The sequence below is a fragment of the Martes martes genome, assembly GCF_963455335.1.
Source record: "Martes martes genome assembly, chromosome: 18".
Taxonomy (NCBI): domain Eukaryota; kingdom Metazoa; phylum Chordata; class Mammalia; order Carnivora; family Mustelidae; genus Martes; species Martes martes.
Genome location: NC_137906.1, coordinates 108,909 through 126,062, shown reverse-complemented (window position 1 = coordinate 126,062; position 17,154 = coordinate 108,909). Strand labels below are relative to the sequence as shown.

The following is a 17,154-nucleotide window of genomic DNA, read 5'->3' as shown; positions in this document are numbered from 1 at the left end:
ACTTAACATACAATGTATATTTTTACAGCTTTATTTATATTACCATTTTCATATGATAGTAATAAATTATTTTTTATAGTTTTCAAGAGATCTATGAAGCCAAAAGACAAAAGTTCTATGATCAATGTCAGAGGGAAGAAGAAGAACTGAAACAAAAGTTTATGCAGCGAGTAAAGGAGAAAGAAACAACATTTAAAGAATCTGAAAAAGAGGCAAGTATGCTATTCTGGTGTGATTTGTATTCATTTTTAGGTGTATTAATCTCAAGGGTTTATTTGATGATTTTAGAGAATATTTTCTATTTTTCAAAAGATAGCTATTTATGATATAGGTTTGAATACAAGCTTTAAAAATTAGAGTCAGCAATTTTATTTTTTTCTAGAATATCTAATTCACTTTTTAAAAAATGAAAACAATTTTGTAAGACTTATTTACCTTTATTTTATCTTATAATTTGAATTTTTAAGCATAAATTTTAATTTATAACAAATTCAAGCTACTGACTTCTGTGAAGAGTCATTACTCTCTAACACTGCTACTGCATTAGAAAATTTTCTTCCCTTTTATAAGTAAGTGGATAAATATTCACTAACATAAGACCTCGAGAACTTTTAGTTGATGAATCATGTGAGTTTCATTTCATTTCTTTATGTTTCCAAAGAAATGGAAAAAAGACTACTTATATAATTTTGATTATTTGCACCACTGCCTTTTTAACAAAAATATATTTGGAATCATAAATATCATTCTCTCAAGTGAATGTGTTTTTTTTTTTAATTAAATTTTTTATTTATTTTCAGCGTAACAGTATTCATTGTTTTTTCACCACACCCAGTGCTCCATGCAATCTGTGCCCTCCCTAATACCCACCACCTGGTTCCCCCACCCTCCCACCCCGCCCCTTCTAAACCCTCAGGTTGTTTTTCAGAGTCCATAGTCTCTCATGGTTCACCTCCCCTTCCAATTTCCCTCAACTCCCTTCTCCTCTCCATCTACCCTTGTCCTCTATATTATTTGTTATGCTCCACCAATAAGTGAAACCATATGATACTTGACTTTCTCTGTTTGACTTATTTCACTCAGCATAATCTCTTCCAGTCCTTTCCAAGTGAATGTGGTTTTAACTTAAGAATTTAGTTTAGAGCAGAAATAGGTAAATTGAACTTTTTCAATAGAAGCAAGATAGTGACTAAGTGCTGTATACCAGATGTCTCAATCATGGTTAATTGAACAATAAGTAATAAAAATTCTATTATCTTAAAGATAAAGGTGAAGTTTAGAAGTATTCAAGGGTTTTCTATGGAATCCAAGAACAGGTAGTATAGCTGGATCTTAGGATAACTTAAACCCAGAGTACAAAGTGACCAAAAACCAAATCAATAGTTTAAATCCTCTATTTTTTACCCTACCTTATTTGTGTACATCTGTTTTTCTCCAGTGCTTCAGTTATAAGTTCCCTCAAAAAAAAAAAAACAAAAATTAGTTGTGCAAACGGAGGAGTCACCAAAATTTTTAACAGAGATTAATGAATGGCTATAGGAAAAAATTCTGGCAGAATTAAAATGACCAGGACTATAAAAGCATCCATACAGAACAAAGTGACAGGTAGCAGGCCCACTAGGCTTTCTTCAGAAAAGGAACAACTTAATCACTGTAAACAATAAGCAGACAGAAACTAGGATTAGCTGACATGAAAAGTGGAGGCTCACAGAGATAAAGTAAGCTTTTAAGCACATCTAGCAGATAGATTAGTCAGAATTCAAAATTACAGCTTTATAATTTTAAATATTTAAAAATTGATAAGTTTGTACATCTACCACATTACTAGAGATTAGTTCAGCTTTCTTTTCATTTTAAAAAAACTTTTAAATTTTAATTTCAGTTAGTTGACATACAGTGTTATATTAGTTTCAAGTATACAATATAGTGATTCAACACTTCCATATGCCATGCTGGGCTCATCATGACAACTCCAGTCCTTAATTTCCATCAGTCCTTTCCCTCTGGTAACCATCAGTTTGCTCTCTATAATTAAGAGTCTCTTCCTTTCTTCCTTCCTTCCTTCCTTCCTTCCTTCCTTCCTTCCTTCCTTCCTCTCTCTCTCTCTCTTTCTTTCTTTCTTTCTTTCTTTTTCTTTCTTCTTTCTTTTTCTTTCTTTCTTTCTGTTGTTAGTTAACACGGAGTGCAATACTGGTTCCTGGAGTAGAATTCAGTGATTTGTTACTTACATAAAACATCCAGAATTCATTAAAAGTGCTCTCTTTAATAGCCATCACCCATCTGGCCTAACCCCCAACCACCTCCCTCCATTAACCTTCAGTTTGTTCTCTATCATTAAAAGTCACTTATGGCTTGTTTCCCTCACTCCCTTTTTTCTTTTGCCCCTTCCCATATGTTCATATGATTTCTTTCTTAGATTGCACATATGAGAGAGATCATATGGTACTGGCCTTTTTCTGAATGACTTATTTCACTTAGCATAATACATCCTTGCTCTATCCATGTTGTTGCTAATGGCAAGATTTCATTCTTTTTGATGGCTGAGTAGTACTGTATTGTATATACATACCACTTCTTCTTTATCCATTCATCAATGGATGGACATTTGGGCTATCTCTGATTTTGACTATTGTTAAATATGCTGCTACAAACATCACGGTATATGTAACCCTTTGAACCTATATTTTGTGTCCTTTGGGTAAATGACTAGTTAGTGCAATTGCTGTAGGGTAGTTCCATTTTTTACTTTTTGAGGAACCTCCATACTGTTTTCCAGAGTGGCTGCACCAGTTTGCATTCCCACCAGCAGCACAAAAAGTTTCCCCTCTCTCTGCATCATCACCACCACCTCTTGTTTCCTGAGATGTTAATTTTCATCATTCTCACAATTGTGAGGTGATACCTCATCGTAGTTTTGATTGTTTTTTCCTGATGATGAGTGATGTTGAGCATCTTTTTGTATGTCTGTTGGCCATCCCATATGTTTTCTTCGGAAAAATATCTATTCATGTCTTTTGCACATTTTATAACTGGATTATTTGTGTTTTTTGGGGGGGGTGTTGAGTTTTATAAGTTGGTCGCTTATTTTGGATACTAACATTTTATTAGACAAGTCATTGGCAAATATCTTCTCCCATTCTGTCAGTTGCCTTTTAGGCTTGTTATTTCTTCACTCTATGAAGCTTTTTTATCTTGCTAAGTGCAAATAGTTTATTTTGCTTTTGTTTCCCTGGCCTCAAGAGACATAACTAGAAATAATTTGCTATGGCTGATGTCAGAGGTTACTGCCTGTGTTCTCCACTAGGATTTTATTGGTTTTCTATATCATACTGAGATTTTTCATCCATTTTGAATTTATTTTTGTGTATGGTGTAAGAAAGTGGTCAAGTTTCACTGTTTTTTTTATGTTGCCGTTAAATTTTCCCATTGTTATATTTAGTCATTCTGAATGGTGTGAGATAGTATCTCACTGTGGTTTTGATTTGTATTTCTCTCTCTATCTCTCTCTTCTTAGGTTTGAGGATTTATTTTTTATGTTCAGTTAGCCAACATGTAGTACATCATTAGTTTTTTATGTAGTGTTCAACGACTCATTAGTCACATATAAAACCCAGTGCTCATCACAACACATGCCCTCCTTAGTACACATCACCTGGCTACCCCATCCTCCCACACTCTCCCTTCTGCAACACTCAGTTTATTTCCTGGAGTCCAGAGTCTCTCATGGTCTGTCTCCCTCTCTGATATCTTCCCATTCAGTTTTCCCTCCCTTCCCCTGTGGTTCTCCACACTATTCCTTATGTTACCTATGAGTGAAACCATATGATTATTGTCTTTCTCTGCTTGAGCTATTTCAGCTAACATAATCCTCTTCAGTTCCATCCATGTCCATGCAAATGGTGAGTACTTATCCTTTCTAATGGCTGAGTAGTATTCCATTGTAGATATGTACCACATCTTCTTTATCCTTTCATCTGTTGAAGGGCGTGTCAGTTCATTCCACAGGTGCACTATTGTGAACATTGCTGCTATGGACATTGGGGTGCATATGGCCCCTATTTCCTACATCTGTATCTTTGGGGTTACTACCTAGTAGTGCAGTTGCTGGGTCATAGGATAGCTCTAATTTTAATGTCTTGAGGAACCTCTACACTGTTTTTCAGAGTGGCTATAAGAGCTTACATCCACACCAATGGTGCAAGAGGGTTTCTCTTTCTCCACAACCTCGCCAAAACTTGTTTTCTGTCATGTTAATTTTTGTGATTCTAACTGCTGTAAGATGGTATCTCATTGTGTTTTTGATTTGTATTTTCCTGATGGCTAATGATGTTGAACATTTTTTCATGTGTCTGTTAGTCATATGTATGTCTTCTTTGGAGAAGTGTTTATTCGTGTCTTCTGCCCATTTCTTGATGGGATTATTTCTTTTGTGAGTGTTGAGTTTGAGAAGTTCTTTATAGATCTTGGATATCAACCCTTTATCTGAAATGTCATTTACAAATATCTTCTCCCATTCAGTGGATTGCCTCTTAATTTTGTTGACTGTTTCCTCTGCTGTGCAAGAGCTTTTGATCTTGATGAAGTCCCAAATGTTCATTTTTGCTTTTCTTTCCCTTATCTTTAGAGACATGTCTTGAAAGAAGTTGTATCCAGTGTCAAAGAGGTTACTGCCTGTGTTCTCCTCTAGGATTTTGATGGATTTCTGTCTCACATTGAAGTCTTTCATTCATTTTCAGTTTATCTTTGTGTATGTTGTAAGAGAATGGTCTAGTTTCATTCTTTTGCATATGGCTGTTCAGTTTTCCTAGCACCATTTATTGAAGAGGCTTTTTTCCATTGGTTATTCTTTCTTTCTTTGTCCAAGATTACTTGACCATAGAGTTGAGGGTCCATTTCTGGGCTCTCTCTTCTGTTCCATTGATCTACATGTCTGTTTTTGTGCCACTGCCATGCTGTCTTGATAATTGCAGCTTTGTAATATAGCTTGAAGTGAGGCATTGTGATGCCCCCAGCTTTGGTTTTCTTTTCCAATAATCCCTGGTGATTCAGGGTCTTTTCTGGTTCCATACGAATTTTAGGGTTGTTTATTCCAGCTCTGTGAAAAATGCTGATGGTATTTTGATAGTGATCACACTGAATGTATAGATTGATTTGGGTAGCATAGACATTTTAACAATGTTTATTCTTCCAGTTCATGAGCATGGAATGTTTTTCCATCTTTTTGTGTCTTCTTCAATTTCTTTCATAAGTGTTCTGTAGTTTCTAGAGTACAGATCCTTTACCTCTTTGGTTAGGTTTATTCCTAGATATCTTATGGTTTTGGTGGTATTGTAAAAGGGATTGATTTTTAAATTTCTCCTTCTTCAGTTACATTGTTAGTGTATAGAAATGCAGCTGGTTTCTGTACATTGATTTTGTATCCTGTCCCATTGCTGAATTGCTCTATGAGTTCTAGTAATTTGGGGATGGAGTCTTTTGGATTTTCCACATAAAGTATCATGTCATCTGCAAAGAGAGAGTTTGACTTCTTCTTTGTCAATTTGAATAAATTTTGTTGTTTTTGTTGTTGTTGTCTGATTGCTTTGCTTGGACTTCTAGTACTATGTTGAACAATAGTGGTGAAAGTGGGCATCCTTGTCATGTTCTTCATCTTAAGGGAAAGGCTCTCAGCTTTTCCCCATTGAGAATGATATTTACTGTGGGTCTTCCATAGAGGGATTTTATGAAGTTGAGGAATGTTCCCTCTATCCCTATTTTCTGAAGAGTTTTAATCAGGAATGGATGCTATATTTTTGTCAAATGCTTTTTTTGCATCAACTGAGAAGACCATGTGGTTCTTCTCTTTTCTCTCATTTATGTGTTTTATCACATTGATTGATTTTCTAATGTTGAACAACCTTTGCATCACAGGGATAAATCCCACCTTGTTGTGATGGATAAATCCTTTTAATGTACTGTTGGGTCTTATTAGTGAGTATCTTGTTGAGAATCTTGGCATCCATATTTACCAGGGATATTGTTCTGAAATTCTCCTTTTTGATAGGATCTTTGTCTGGTTTGGGGATCAAGGTAATACTGGCTTCATAGAAAGCCAGTTTTCCTTCTGTTTCTTTTTTTCCCCCTCATATTAGTTTTTTTTTAAATTTTTTATTTCTTTTCAGCGTAACAGTATTCATTGTTTTTTCACCACACCCAGTGCTCCATGCAATCCGTGCCCTCCCTAATACCCATCACCTGGTTCCCCCAACCTTTTTTTGAAACAGTTTCAGGAGAATAGGTATTATTTCTTCTTTGAATATTTGGTAGAATTCTCCAGGCAATCCATCAGGTCCTGGATTCTTGTTTTTGGGGAAGTTTTTGATCACTGCTTCAATCTCATTGCTTGTTATTGGTCTATTCAGGTTGTTAATTTCTTCTTGTTTCAGTCATGGAATTTTATAGGTTTCCAGGAATGTATCAATCTCTAGATTGATTAACTTACTGACATATAGCTGTTGATAATAATTTCTGATGATTGTTTCTATTTCCTCAGTGTTAGTCGTGATCTCCCCCTTTTATCCATAATTTTATTATTTTGGGTCCTTTGTCTTTTCTTTTGGATAAGTCTGGCTATTGGTTTATTGATCTTATTCTTTCAAAGAAGCAGTTTCAGGTTTCATTAATGTGTTCTACTGTATCTCTGGTTCCTAATTCATTGATCTCTGCTCTAATCTTATTTCTCTTCTCATGCGTGGGGTAGGTCTAATTTGTTGTTGATTCCTTCATGGTGTAAATATAGTATGTGCATTCAGGATTTCTCTGTCTTTTTGAGTGAGGCTTGGTTGGCTATGTGTTTCCACCTTAGGACCTCCTTTGCCGTACCCCATAGGTTTTGGACTGATGTATCTTCATTCTCATTAGTTTCCATTAATTGATTAAGTTCATCTTTGATTTCCTGGTTGACCCAAACATTCTTGAGCAGGCTGGTTTTTAGGTTCCAAGTGTTTGAATTTCTTCCAAACCTTTTCTTGTGGTTGAGCTCCAGTTTCAAAGCATTGTGGTCTAAGAATAAACAGGGAATAATCTCAGTCTTTTGGTATTGGTTGAACCCTGATTTGTGACCCAGTACGTGGTCTATTCTGGAGAAAGTTCCATGTGCGCTTGAGAAGAATGAGTATTCTTTTGTTTTAGGGTGGCATGTTCTGTATGTTTATATGAGGTCCATCTGGTCAAATGTGTCATTCAAAGCTCTGGTTTCTATGTTGATTTTCTGCTTAGTTGATCTGTCCATTGCTGAGAGTGGAGTGTTAAGGTCACCTACAATTAATGTATTCTTGTATTTATGTATTTGTGAGTTTTATGATTACATGATTGGGGGTTGATCTGCCTTCATTGATCTTGGGGCATATCCTCTCTGCCTCTAGGACAGGATTGCTTCATTGCCCAGATTAGGGAAGTTCTCAGCTAGAATTTGCTAAACTATATAGTCTAGTCCTCTCTCTCTCTCTCCACCACCCACCCCCACTCAGGGATCCCAATAATTCTGACATTGGAACATTTCATGGCATCTTTCATTTCTCGAATTCTGTTTTCAAGGATTCTAAGTTGTTTGTTCCAGGCCTCCTCCTGCTCCTTCTTTTCTATCAGTTTGTCTTCAAGATCACGAATTCGTTCTTCTACCTCATTTATCCTAATTGTTAGAGAATTTAGATTAGATTGTATCTCATTGATAGCATTTTAAAATTCTGCCACATCTTCTCTCACTTCTACCCTTAACAAATCTATGTTGCCATTAATACTTTTCTCCAGCCTGACTATTGTCTTCCTAGCTGCTACCTTGAAGTCTATTTCTGATATCTTGCTTAGATCCATATCCATCAGATCTGCTGGAGATATCACTGTCTCTGGGTCTTTTCTTTGTTGGCAATTCCTCCTTTTTATCATTCTGTTGAGTTGTGGTTGAGGGATATATAGGTGAAAATATCAACTGCCCTCCAGGCAATGGGCACCCTGGGAAGTTTTGGAGTAATCAGAAGTCACGACCAAAAAGAAAGAAAGAAAAAGATATCTAGCCAAAATGAGCCCCAAGAGTAAGATTTATAAAGTACAAAAACATAACAAACAAACAAAAGTCCAAGAAAAGAAAAATAAAAAAACCCAAACAGAACAAACAAAACCCCCAGAACAAATGAACCCCAACAGTAAGATTTATAAAGTATGGAAACAAAAGGAAACAGAGAAACAAAAAGACCAACAAAAGAAAAAAAAATCCAAAATAAAAAGGTAGAGGGATGGTTATAATCCCTTGATGTGGGTGAGGAAGTGTATTTCAGTTCTTCCTGGGTGTATCTTGTTATCTTTGTCAGAGAATACAACTTTTCAGAGATACAGGGAAATTAAAGCTGGTGTATATATAAAGGTAATAGTGAATAGGGGAAAAAGCTTATCTATCTATCTATCTATCATCTATATATATATATATATATATAAAAGAAAGAAAAAGGAAGGAAAAAGTCTATGTATGAAAAAGTTCAAGTTAAAAAGGTACTATGTAATATATTGTATTAAACATCTAGGTGAAATGGTAGTTGGGTGGGGAGGTTAGGTGAGCCTGATGGTGGGTATTAAGGAGGGCACATATTGCATGGAGCTCTGGGTGTGGTACATAAACAATGAATCTTGGAACACTGAAAAAGTAAAATAAAATTTAAAAAATGAAATGGTAAGTAGGTAAAAAAATAAAAGAACAAGAATCATAAGAAAGAATTAAAAAGTGAGTGAGCAAGCGAGTGAGAGAGAGAGAAATTGTATCTGAGAAATATACAGCTATGAGGTAATACCAGGAGCTTAATATACTGTTTTCCCCTGGTGATGGGGTTTTATAGTTTTATGGGGACCCTATGGTGGTTGTTTAATTTTTTTAATTTATTTTTATTTCTTTTCAGTGTTCCAGAATTAATTCTTTATGCACCACACCCAGTGCTCCATACAATATGTGCCCTCTATAATACCCACCACCAGGCTCACCCACCCCCCAACCCCTACCCCTCCAAAACCCTCAGTTTGTTTCTCAGAGTCCACAGTCTCTTATGGTTTGTCTCCTCCTCCAATTTCCCCCAACTCACTTCTCTTCTCCATTTCCCCATGTCCTCCATGTTATTTCTTATGCTCCACAAATAAGCAAAACCATATGATACTTGACTCTCTCTGCTTGACTTATTTCACTCAGCATAATCTCTTCCAGTCCCATCCATGTTGCTACAAAATTTGGGTATTCATCCTTTCTGATGGAGGCATAACACTCTATAGTATATATGGACTGTATCTTCTTTATCCATTCATCCGTTGAAGGGCATCTTGGTTCTTTCCAGATTTTGGCAACTGTGGCCCTTGCTGTTATGAACACTGGGGTACAGATGGCCCTTCTTTTCACTACATCTGTATCTTGGGGGTAAATACCCAATAGTGCAATTGAAGCGTCGTAGGGAAACTCTATTTTTAACTTCTTAAGGAATCTCCATACTGTTTTCCAAAGTGGCTGCACCAACTTGCATTCCCACCAACAGTATAAGAGGGTTCCCCTTTCTCCACATCCTCTCCAACACACTTTTTTTACTGTCTTGTTAATTTTTGCCATTCTAACTAGTGTAAGGTCATATATCAATGTGGTTTTGATTTGAATCTCCCTGATGGCTAATGATGATGAACATTTTCTCATGTGTCTGGTAGCCATTTGTATGTCTTCTTTGGAGAAGTGTCTGTTCATGTCTTCTGCCCATTTTTTGTTGTGATTATCTGTTTTGTGTGTGTTGAGTTTGAGGAGTTCTTTATGATCTTGAATATCAGCCCTTTGTCTGTAGTGTCATTTGCAAATATCTTCTCCCATTCCGTGGGTTGCCTTTGTTTTTTGGACTGTTTCCTTTGCTGTGCAGAAGCTTTTGATCTTGATGAAGTCCCAAAAGTTCACTTTCCCTTTTGTTTCCTTTGTCTTTGGTGACATATCTTGAAAGAAGTTGCTGTGCCTATGTTTTCCTCTAGGATTTTGATGGATTCCTGCCTCACATTGAGGTCTTTTATCCATTTTGAGTTTATCTTTGTGTATGGTGTAAGAGAATGGCCGAGTTTCATTCTTCTATACATAGCTGTCCAATTTTCCAGCACCATTTATTAAAGATACTGTCTTTTTTTCACTGGATATTTTTTCCTGCTTTGTCAAAGATTATTTGACCACTGAGTTGCAGGTCCATATCTGGGATCTCTACTCTGTTCCACTGGTCTGTGTGTCTGTTTTTATGCCAGTACCATGCTGTCTTGTTGATCACAGCTTTGTAGTAAAGCTTTAAATCAGGCAATGTGATGCCCCCAGTTTTTTTGTCTTTCAGCATTTCCTTAGAAATTCGTGGTCTCCTCTGGTTCCATACAAATTTTAGGATTGTTTGTTCCAGCTCTTTAAAAAATACTGGAATTTTGATTGGAATGGCATTGAAAGTATCGATTGCTCTAGGCAGTATAGACATTTTAACAATGTTTATTCTTCTGACCCATGAGCATGGAATTGTCTTCCATCATTTTGTGTCTTCAATTTCTTTCATAAGTGTTCTGTAGTTCCTTGAGTACAGATCCCTTACCTCTTTGGTTAGGTTTATTCCCATGTATCTTATGGTTCTTGGTGCTATAGTAAATGGGATCAATTCTCTAATTTCCCTTTCTGTATTTTCACTGTTAGTGTATAAGAAAGCAACTGATTTCTGTACATTGATTTTGTATCCTGCCACATTGCTGAATTGCTGTATGAGTATGGGGGTGGAGTCTTTTGTGTTTTCCATATAAAGTATCATGTCATCTGCGAAGAGAGTTTGACTTCTTCTTTGCCAAATTGAATGCCTTTTATTTCTTTTTGTTGTCTGATTGCTGTTGCTAGGACTTCTAATACTATGTTGAACCACAGTGGTGAGAGTGGACATCCCTGTCGTGTTCCTGATCTCAAAGGGAAGGCTGTCAGCTTTTCCTCATTGAGAGTGATATTCACTGTGGATTTTTCATAGATAGATTTTACAAAGTTGAGGAATGTTCCCTCTATCCCTTTACTCTGAAGTGTTTTAATCAGGAATGGATGCTGTATTTTGTCAAATGCTTTTTCTGCATCAATTGAGAGGACCATGTGGTTCTTATCTCTTCTCTTATTGGTTTGTTCTATCACATCAATCGATTTGCGAATGTTGAACCACCCTTGCATCCCAGGGATAAATCCCACCTGGTCATGGTGGATAATGTTTTTAATGTAGTGTTGGATCCTATTAGCTAGGATCTTGTTGAGAAACTTGGCATCCATATTCATCAGGGATATTGGTCTGAAATTTTCCTTTTTGACGGGGTCTTTGCTTGGTTTGGGGTCAGGGTAATGTTGGCTTCATAGAAAGAGTCTGCAAGTTTTCCTTCTGTTTCTATTTTTTGAAACAGCTTCAGAAGAATTGGTATTATTTCTTCTTTTAATGTTTGGTAGACTTCCCCAGAGAATCTGTCAGGTCCTGGGCTCTTATTTTTTGGGGAGGTTTTGATCACTTCTTCAATCTTGTTATTAGATATTGGTCTATTCAAGTTGTCAATTTCTTCCTGTTTCAGTCTTGGAAGTTTATAAGTTTCCAGGTGTGCATCCATTTCTCCTAGGTTGCTTAACTTAATTGGCATATAACTGTTGATAATAATTTCTGATGATTGTTTCTATTTCCTTGTTGTTAGTCATGATCTCTGCCCTTTCATTCATAATTTTATTAATTTGGGTCCTCTCTCTTTTCTTTTGGATTATTTTGGCCAGTGGTTTATTGATCTTATTGACTCTTTCAAAGAACAGATTCTAGTTTTGTTGTTGTGTTCTACTGTATCTCTAGTGCCTATCTCATTGATCTCTGCTCTAATCTTGATTATTCCCTTCTTTGTGGGGTTGGCTTATTTTGTTGTTAATTTTCCAGTTCTTTAAGGTATAAAGAGAACTGGTGTATTCTGGATTTATCAGTTTTTTTTGAGTGAGGCTTGGATGGCTGTGTATTTCCCCCTTAGGACTGCCTTTGCCATATCCCATAGGTTTTGGACCAATATGTCTTCATTCTCATTGGTTTCCATGAATTGTTAAAGTTCTTCTTTGATTTTCTGGTTGATCCAGACATTCTTAAGCAGGGTGGCCTTTAACCTCCAAGTGTTTGAATTCCTTCCAAACTTTTTCTTGTGGTTGAGTTCCAGTTCAAAGCATTTTGGTCTGAGAATATGCAGGGAATAATCTCAATCTTTTGGTATCAGTTGAGCCCTGATTTGTGAACCAGTATGTGGTCTGTTCTGGGCAAGTTCCTTGTGCACTCAAGAAGAATGAGTATTCTGTTGTTTTAGGGTGGCATGTTCTGTATGTATCTATGAAGTCCATCTGGTCTAATGTGTCATTCAAAGCTCTTGTTTCTTTATTGATTTTCAGTTTGGATGATCTGTTACCAAAAGTGGTATGTTAAGATTCCCTACTATTAATGTATTCATATCAATATGACTCTTTATTTTGATTAACAGTTGGCTTAAGTAGTTGGCTGCTCCCATGTTGGGAGCATTATATTTACAATTGTTAGATCTTCTTCGTGGATAGACACTTTAAGGATGATGTAGTATCCTTCTGTATCTCTGACTACAGTCTCTAGTTTAAAATCAGGTTTATCTGATATGAGAATCACTACCCCAGCTTTCTTTTGAGGCCTGTTGGCATGAAAGATGCTTCTCCATCCCTTCACTTTCAGTCTGGATGTATCGTTAGGTTCCAAAGGCGTCTCTTGTAGATAGCATATGGATGGATCCTTTCATTTTATCCAGTCTGCAACCCTGTGCCATTTTATGGGAGCATCTAGGCTGTTCATGTTGAGAGTGATTATTGAAAGATACATTTTTGTTGACATCATGTTGCTGGTGAAGTCCTTGTTTCTATAGATTGTCTCTGTAAATTTCTGTTCTCTATGGGGTTCTTTCTTCTTTTATAGAACCCCCCTTAATATTTCTTGTAGTGCCGGCTTGGTGGTCACCTACTCTTTTAAACCTTGCCAGTCTTGGAAGCTCTTTATCTCTCCATCCATTTTGAATGTCAACCTTGCTGGATAAAATATTCTTGGATGCATGTTCTTTCCATTTAGTGCCCTGACTATGTCTTGCCAGCCCTTTCTGGCTTTCCAGGTTTCTGTGGAGAAGTCTGATGTTATTCTGATGAATATTCCTCTATATGTAAGGAAACTCTTCCCCCCAACTGCCCTCAGTAACTCTTATCTAAAATTTCGATTCATCAGTTTCATAATTAAGTGCCTCAAGGTCTTTCTGGATTTATCTTGGGGGGTGTTCTTTCTGCTTCTAGGACATGTACGCTTGTTCCATTCCCCAGACTGGGAAAATTTTCATCCAGAATTTGTTCAACTATATCTTCTAGTCTCTGTCTTTTTCCACTCCCTCAGGGATCCCAGTATTCTGATATTGGAACCTTTCATGGCATCATTTATTTCATTTAATTCTGTTTTCATGGCTTCTAAGCTGTTTGTTCCGTGCTTCCTCCTGATCCTTTTTCTCTATCAGTTTGTCCTCTAGATCACTAATTCTATCTTCTGCCTCTGTTACCCTAGCTGTTAGAATATTTAGATTAGATTGGATCTCACTGATAGCATTTTTAACTTCCACCCTGGTAGCTCTCACTTCTGCCCTTAGAGATTCTATCTTGTCACTAATGGTTTTCTCCAACCTAGCCATTGCCTGAATAATTGTTACCCTGAATTCCCTTTCTGACATACTGTTTATGTCCATATCCAATAGTTCTGTGGGAAAGAGCACAGTCTCTGAATTTTTCCTCTCTTGGGTATTCCTCCTCCTAGTCATTTTGGTGAGAGGTGGTTGAGGGAATTATGGCTGAATATATCAACCATGATCCAGGCAAGGTGCACCCTGGAAAGTTTTCGAGCAATCAGAAGAAAGAAAAAGAAAAAGAGAGAGAGAGAGAGAGAAAAGAGAAACCCAGCCAAAATGAGCCCCCAAAGTAAGATATATAAACAAAAACAGACAATCAAAAAGACCAACAAAAGTAAATGACAAGAACTCAGTCAAAATGAACTGCAAGAATAAGATTTATATAATACCAGAACAAAACAAATACACAGAAACACTGACAGAAGAAAAAGCGGGGAGGGTGGTAATAAATCCTCGATGTGGGCGAGGAAGGTTATTTTGGCTCTTCCTTGGTATATTTTGTTATTTTTGTTAAAGGAATCAGCTTTCCAGAGATAAAGGGAGATTAAAACTGGTTTATATATAGGGGTAGTATTGAATAGGGAAAAAGGATTATCTTGAAGCTTGTATTTATATGTATTTAAAAGAAAAAGAAAAAAGAAAAAAAAACCCACAGGTACATGTATGAAAAAAGTTCAAGTTATAACATTATGGAGTATGTTGTATTAAACTTCTAGTTGTACTGGTATGTAGGTTAAAGAAATTAAAAGAGCAAGAATCATGAGAACGAATTTTTTAAAAAGTTGTATCTATGAAATATACAGGTTTTAAGGCAATACCAGGAGCTTAATATATTGTTTTCTCCTGATCTTCGGGTTTTACAGTTTGGTACAAGCAGTGCACAGCTGGGGCTCAAGGACCAGGAACTGGAGGCTCTGCTGCACTCTCTCCTTCATGGGTGGTTGCGGGCGGTGGCTGTCCTGGATTCATGGGCTTAGGCCTGTGCCCATGACCACCCAATTCCACCAGATGCACCTTAAGATTTTTTGCTCTTTTTAAGTGCTTTTAACCAGACACACGAGCATGGAGTGTTTTTCCACTCCATGTTTAAAAATGGTCATTTTAAATTTCTTTCATCAGTATTTTATCATTTTCAGAGTATAGATCTTTCACCTCTCTTGTTAGGCTTACTGCTAGATATCTTATTATTTTGGTGCAATTATACATCAGATTAAAAAAAATTCTCCTTCTGATGTTTCATTATTGGTGTGTAGATATGCAGCAGATTTGTGTACATTGATTTTGTATCCTGCAGTTCTTTAAGGTGTAGAGACAGCTGGTGTATTCTGGATTTTTCAATTTTTTTGAGGGAGGCTTGGATGGCTATGTATTTCCCCCTTAGGACCGCCTTTGCTGTATCCCATAGGTTTTGGACCGAAGTGTCTTCATTCTCATTGGTTTCCATGAATTGTTTAAATTCTTCTTTGATCTCCTGGTTGATCCAAGCATTCTTAAACAAGGTGGTCTTTAGCTTCCAGGTGCTTGAGCTCCTTCCGAACTTTTCCTTGTGATTGAGCTCCAGTTTTAAAGCATTGTGATCTGAGAACATGCAGGGAGTAATCTCAGTCTTTTGGTATCGGTTGAGTCCTGATTTGTGACCCAGTATGTGGTCTATTCTGGAGAAGGTTCCATGTGCACTTGAGAAGAATGAGTATTCTGTTGTTTTAGGGTGGAATATTCTGTATATATCTATGAGGTCCATCTGGTCCAATGTGTCATTCAATGCTCTTGTTTCTTTATTGATTTTCTGCTTCGATGATCTGTCTATTTCTGAGAGAGGCATGTTAAGATCTCCTACTATTAATGTATTCATATCACTATGACTCTTTATCTTGATTAATAGTTTTCTTATGTAATTGGCTGCTCCCATATTGGGGGCGTAGATATTTACAATTGTTAGATCATCTTGGTGGATAGTCCCTTTAAGAATGATGTAGTGTCCTTCTGTATCTCTGACTACAGCCTTTAGTTTAAAATCTCATTTATCTGATATGAGAATCGCTACCCCGGCCTTCTTTTGAGGCCCATTGGCATGAAAGATGCTTCTCCATCCCTCCATCCCTTCACTTTCAGCCTGGGTGTATCTTTAAGTTCAAAATGGGTCTCTTGTAGACAACATATGGATGGGTCCTGTCATTTTATCCAATCTGCAACTCTGTGTCACTTGATGGGCCCATTTAGGCCATTCACGTTGAGAGTGATTATTGATAGATACGTTTTTATTGACATCGTGTTACCTTTGAAGTCTTTCTTTCTGTAGATTGTCTCTATATTTCTGTTCAATGCTATTCCTAGGATTTTTCCTCTTTTATAGAACCCCCCCCCCAATATTTCCTGCAGAGTCGGCTTGGTGGTTGCATAGTCTTTTAAGCCTTGCCGGTCTTGGAAACTCTTTATCTCTCCATCCATTTTGAATGTCAGTCTTGTAGGGTAAAGTATTCTTGGCTGCATGTTCTTCTCATTTAGTGCCCTGAATATATCTTGTCAGCCTTTTCTGGCTTCCAGGTCTCTGTGGACAGGTCTGATGTTATTCTGATGGGCTTTCCTTTGTATGTAAGGATCCTCTCTGTCCTAGCTGCTTTCAAGAGGGCCTGCCTACAATTATAATTCTTCATTCTTACCATCAGGTGTCTTGAGGACTTTTGAGAATCTATAATCTTGGGGGGAAACCGTTCTGCCTCTAGTACATGAACACTGGTTCCATTCGTGAGATTGGGAAAATTTTCATGGAAGACTTGTTCCACTATATCTTCTAGACTTCTTTCTTTCTTGTCCCCTTCAGGGATTCCAATAATTCTGATGTTGGAACGTTTCATGGCATCATTTATTTCCCTGATTCTGTTTTCGTGGCTTCTAATCTGTTTGTTCCAGGCTTCCTCCTGATCCTTTCTCTCTATCTGTTTGTCCTGCAGATCACTAATTCTATCTTCGGTCTCAGTTACCCTAGCTTTTAGAGAATTTAGATTAGATTGGAACTCATTGAGAGCATTGTGAACATCATCCCTGGTGCTTTCAGTTCTGCCCTAACATTGCGAACATCATCCCTGGTGGCTTTCAGTTCTGCCCTAATCAATTCCGTTTGGTCATCCATGGCTTTCTCCAACCTAGCTATTGCCTAGGTAATTGTTAGCCTGAATTCCCTTTCCAACATATTGTCTATATGGATAGCCATTAGCTCTGTTGCAGAAGGCCCATCCTCTGTATTTTTCTTCTGTTGGTCATTCCTCCTCCTAGTCATTTTGGTGAGAGATGGCTGAACGGATATAGCTGGATGTATCAACCGTGGTGCAGTCAAGGTGCACCCTGGAACGCTTCTGAGCAATTAGGATTCCCCACCCAAATGAGAGAAAAAAGAAAAGAAAAAGAAAAAAGAGAGAGAGA

The 17,154-nt window shown here is 37.1% G+C and overlaps 1 protein-coding gene across 3 annotated transcripts in view; it reads left to right on the top strand.

Annotated features, from left to right (window-relative positions):
* The window catches only part of SEPTIN14 (septin 14), a gene marked incomplete at both ends in the record, with an annotated part of 375,063 nt that overhangs the window by 351,143 nt on the left and 6,766 nt on the right, over positions 1–17,154 (top strand). For all 3 annotated transcript variants that reach the window (XM_080830903.1, XM_080830905.1, XM_080830904.1), the window contains one exon: positions 80–212. In XM_080830903.1, the coding sequence (XP_080687029.1) occupies positions 80–212 (133 nt within the window). The remainder of the gene's footprint in view (positions 1–79; positions 213–17,154) is intronic.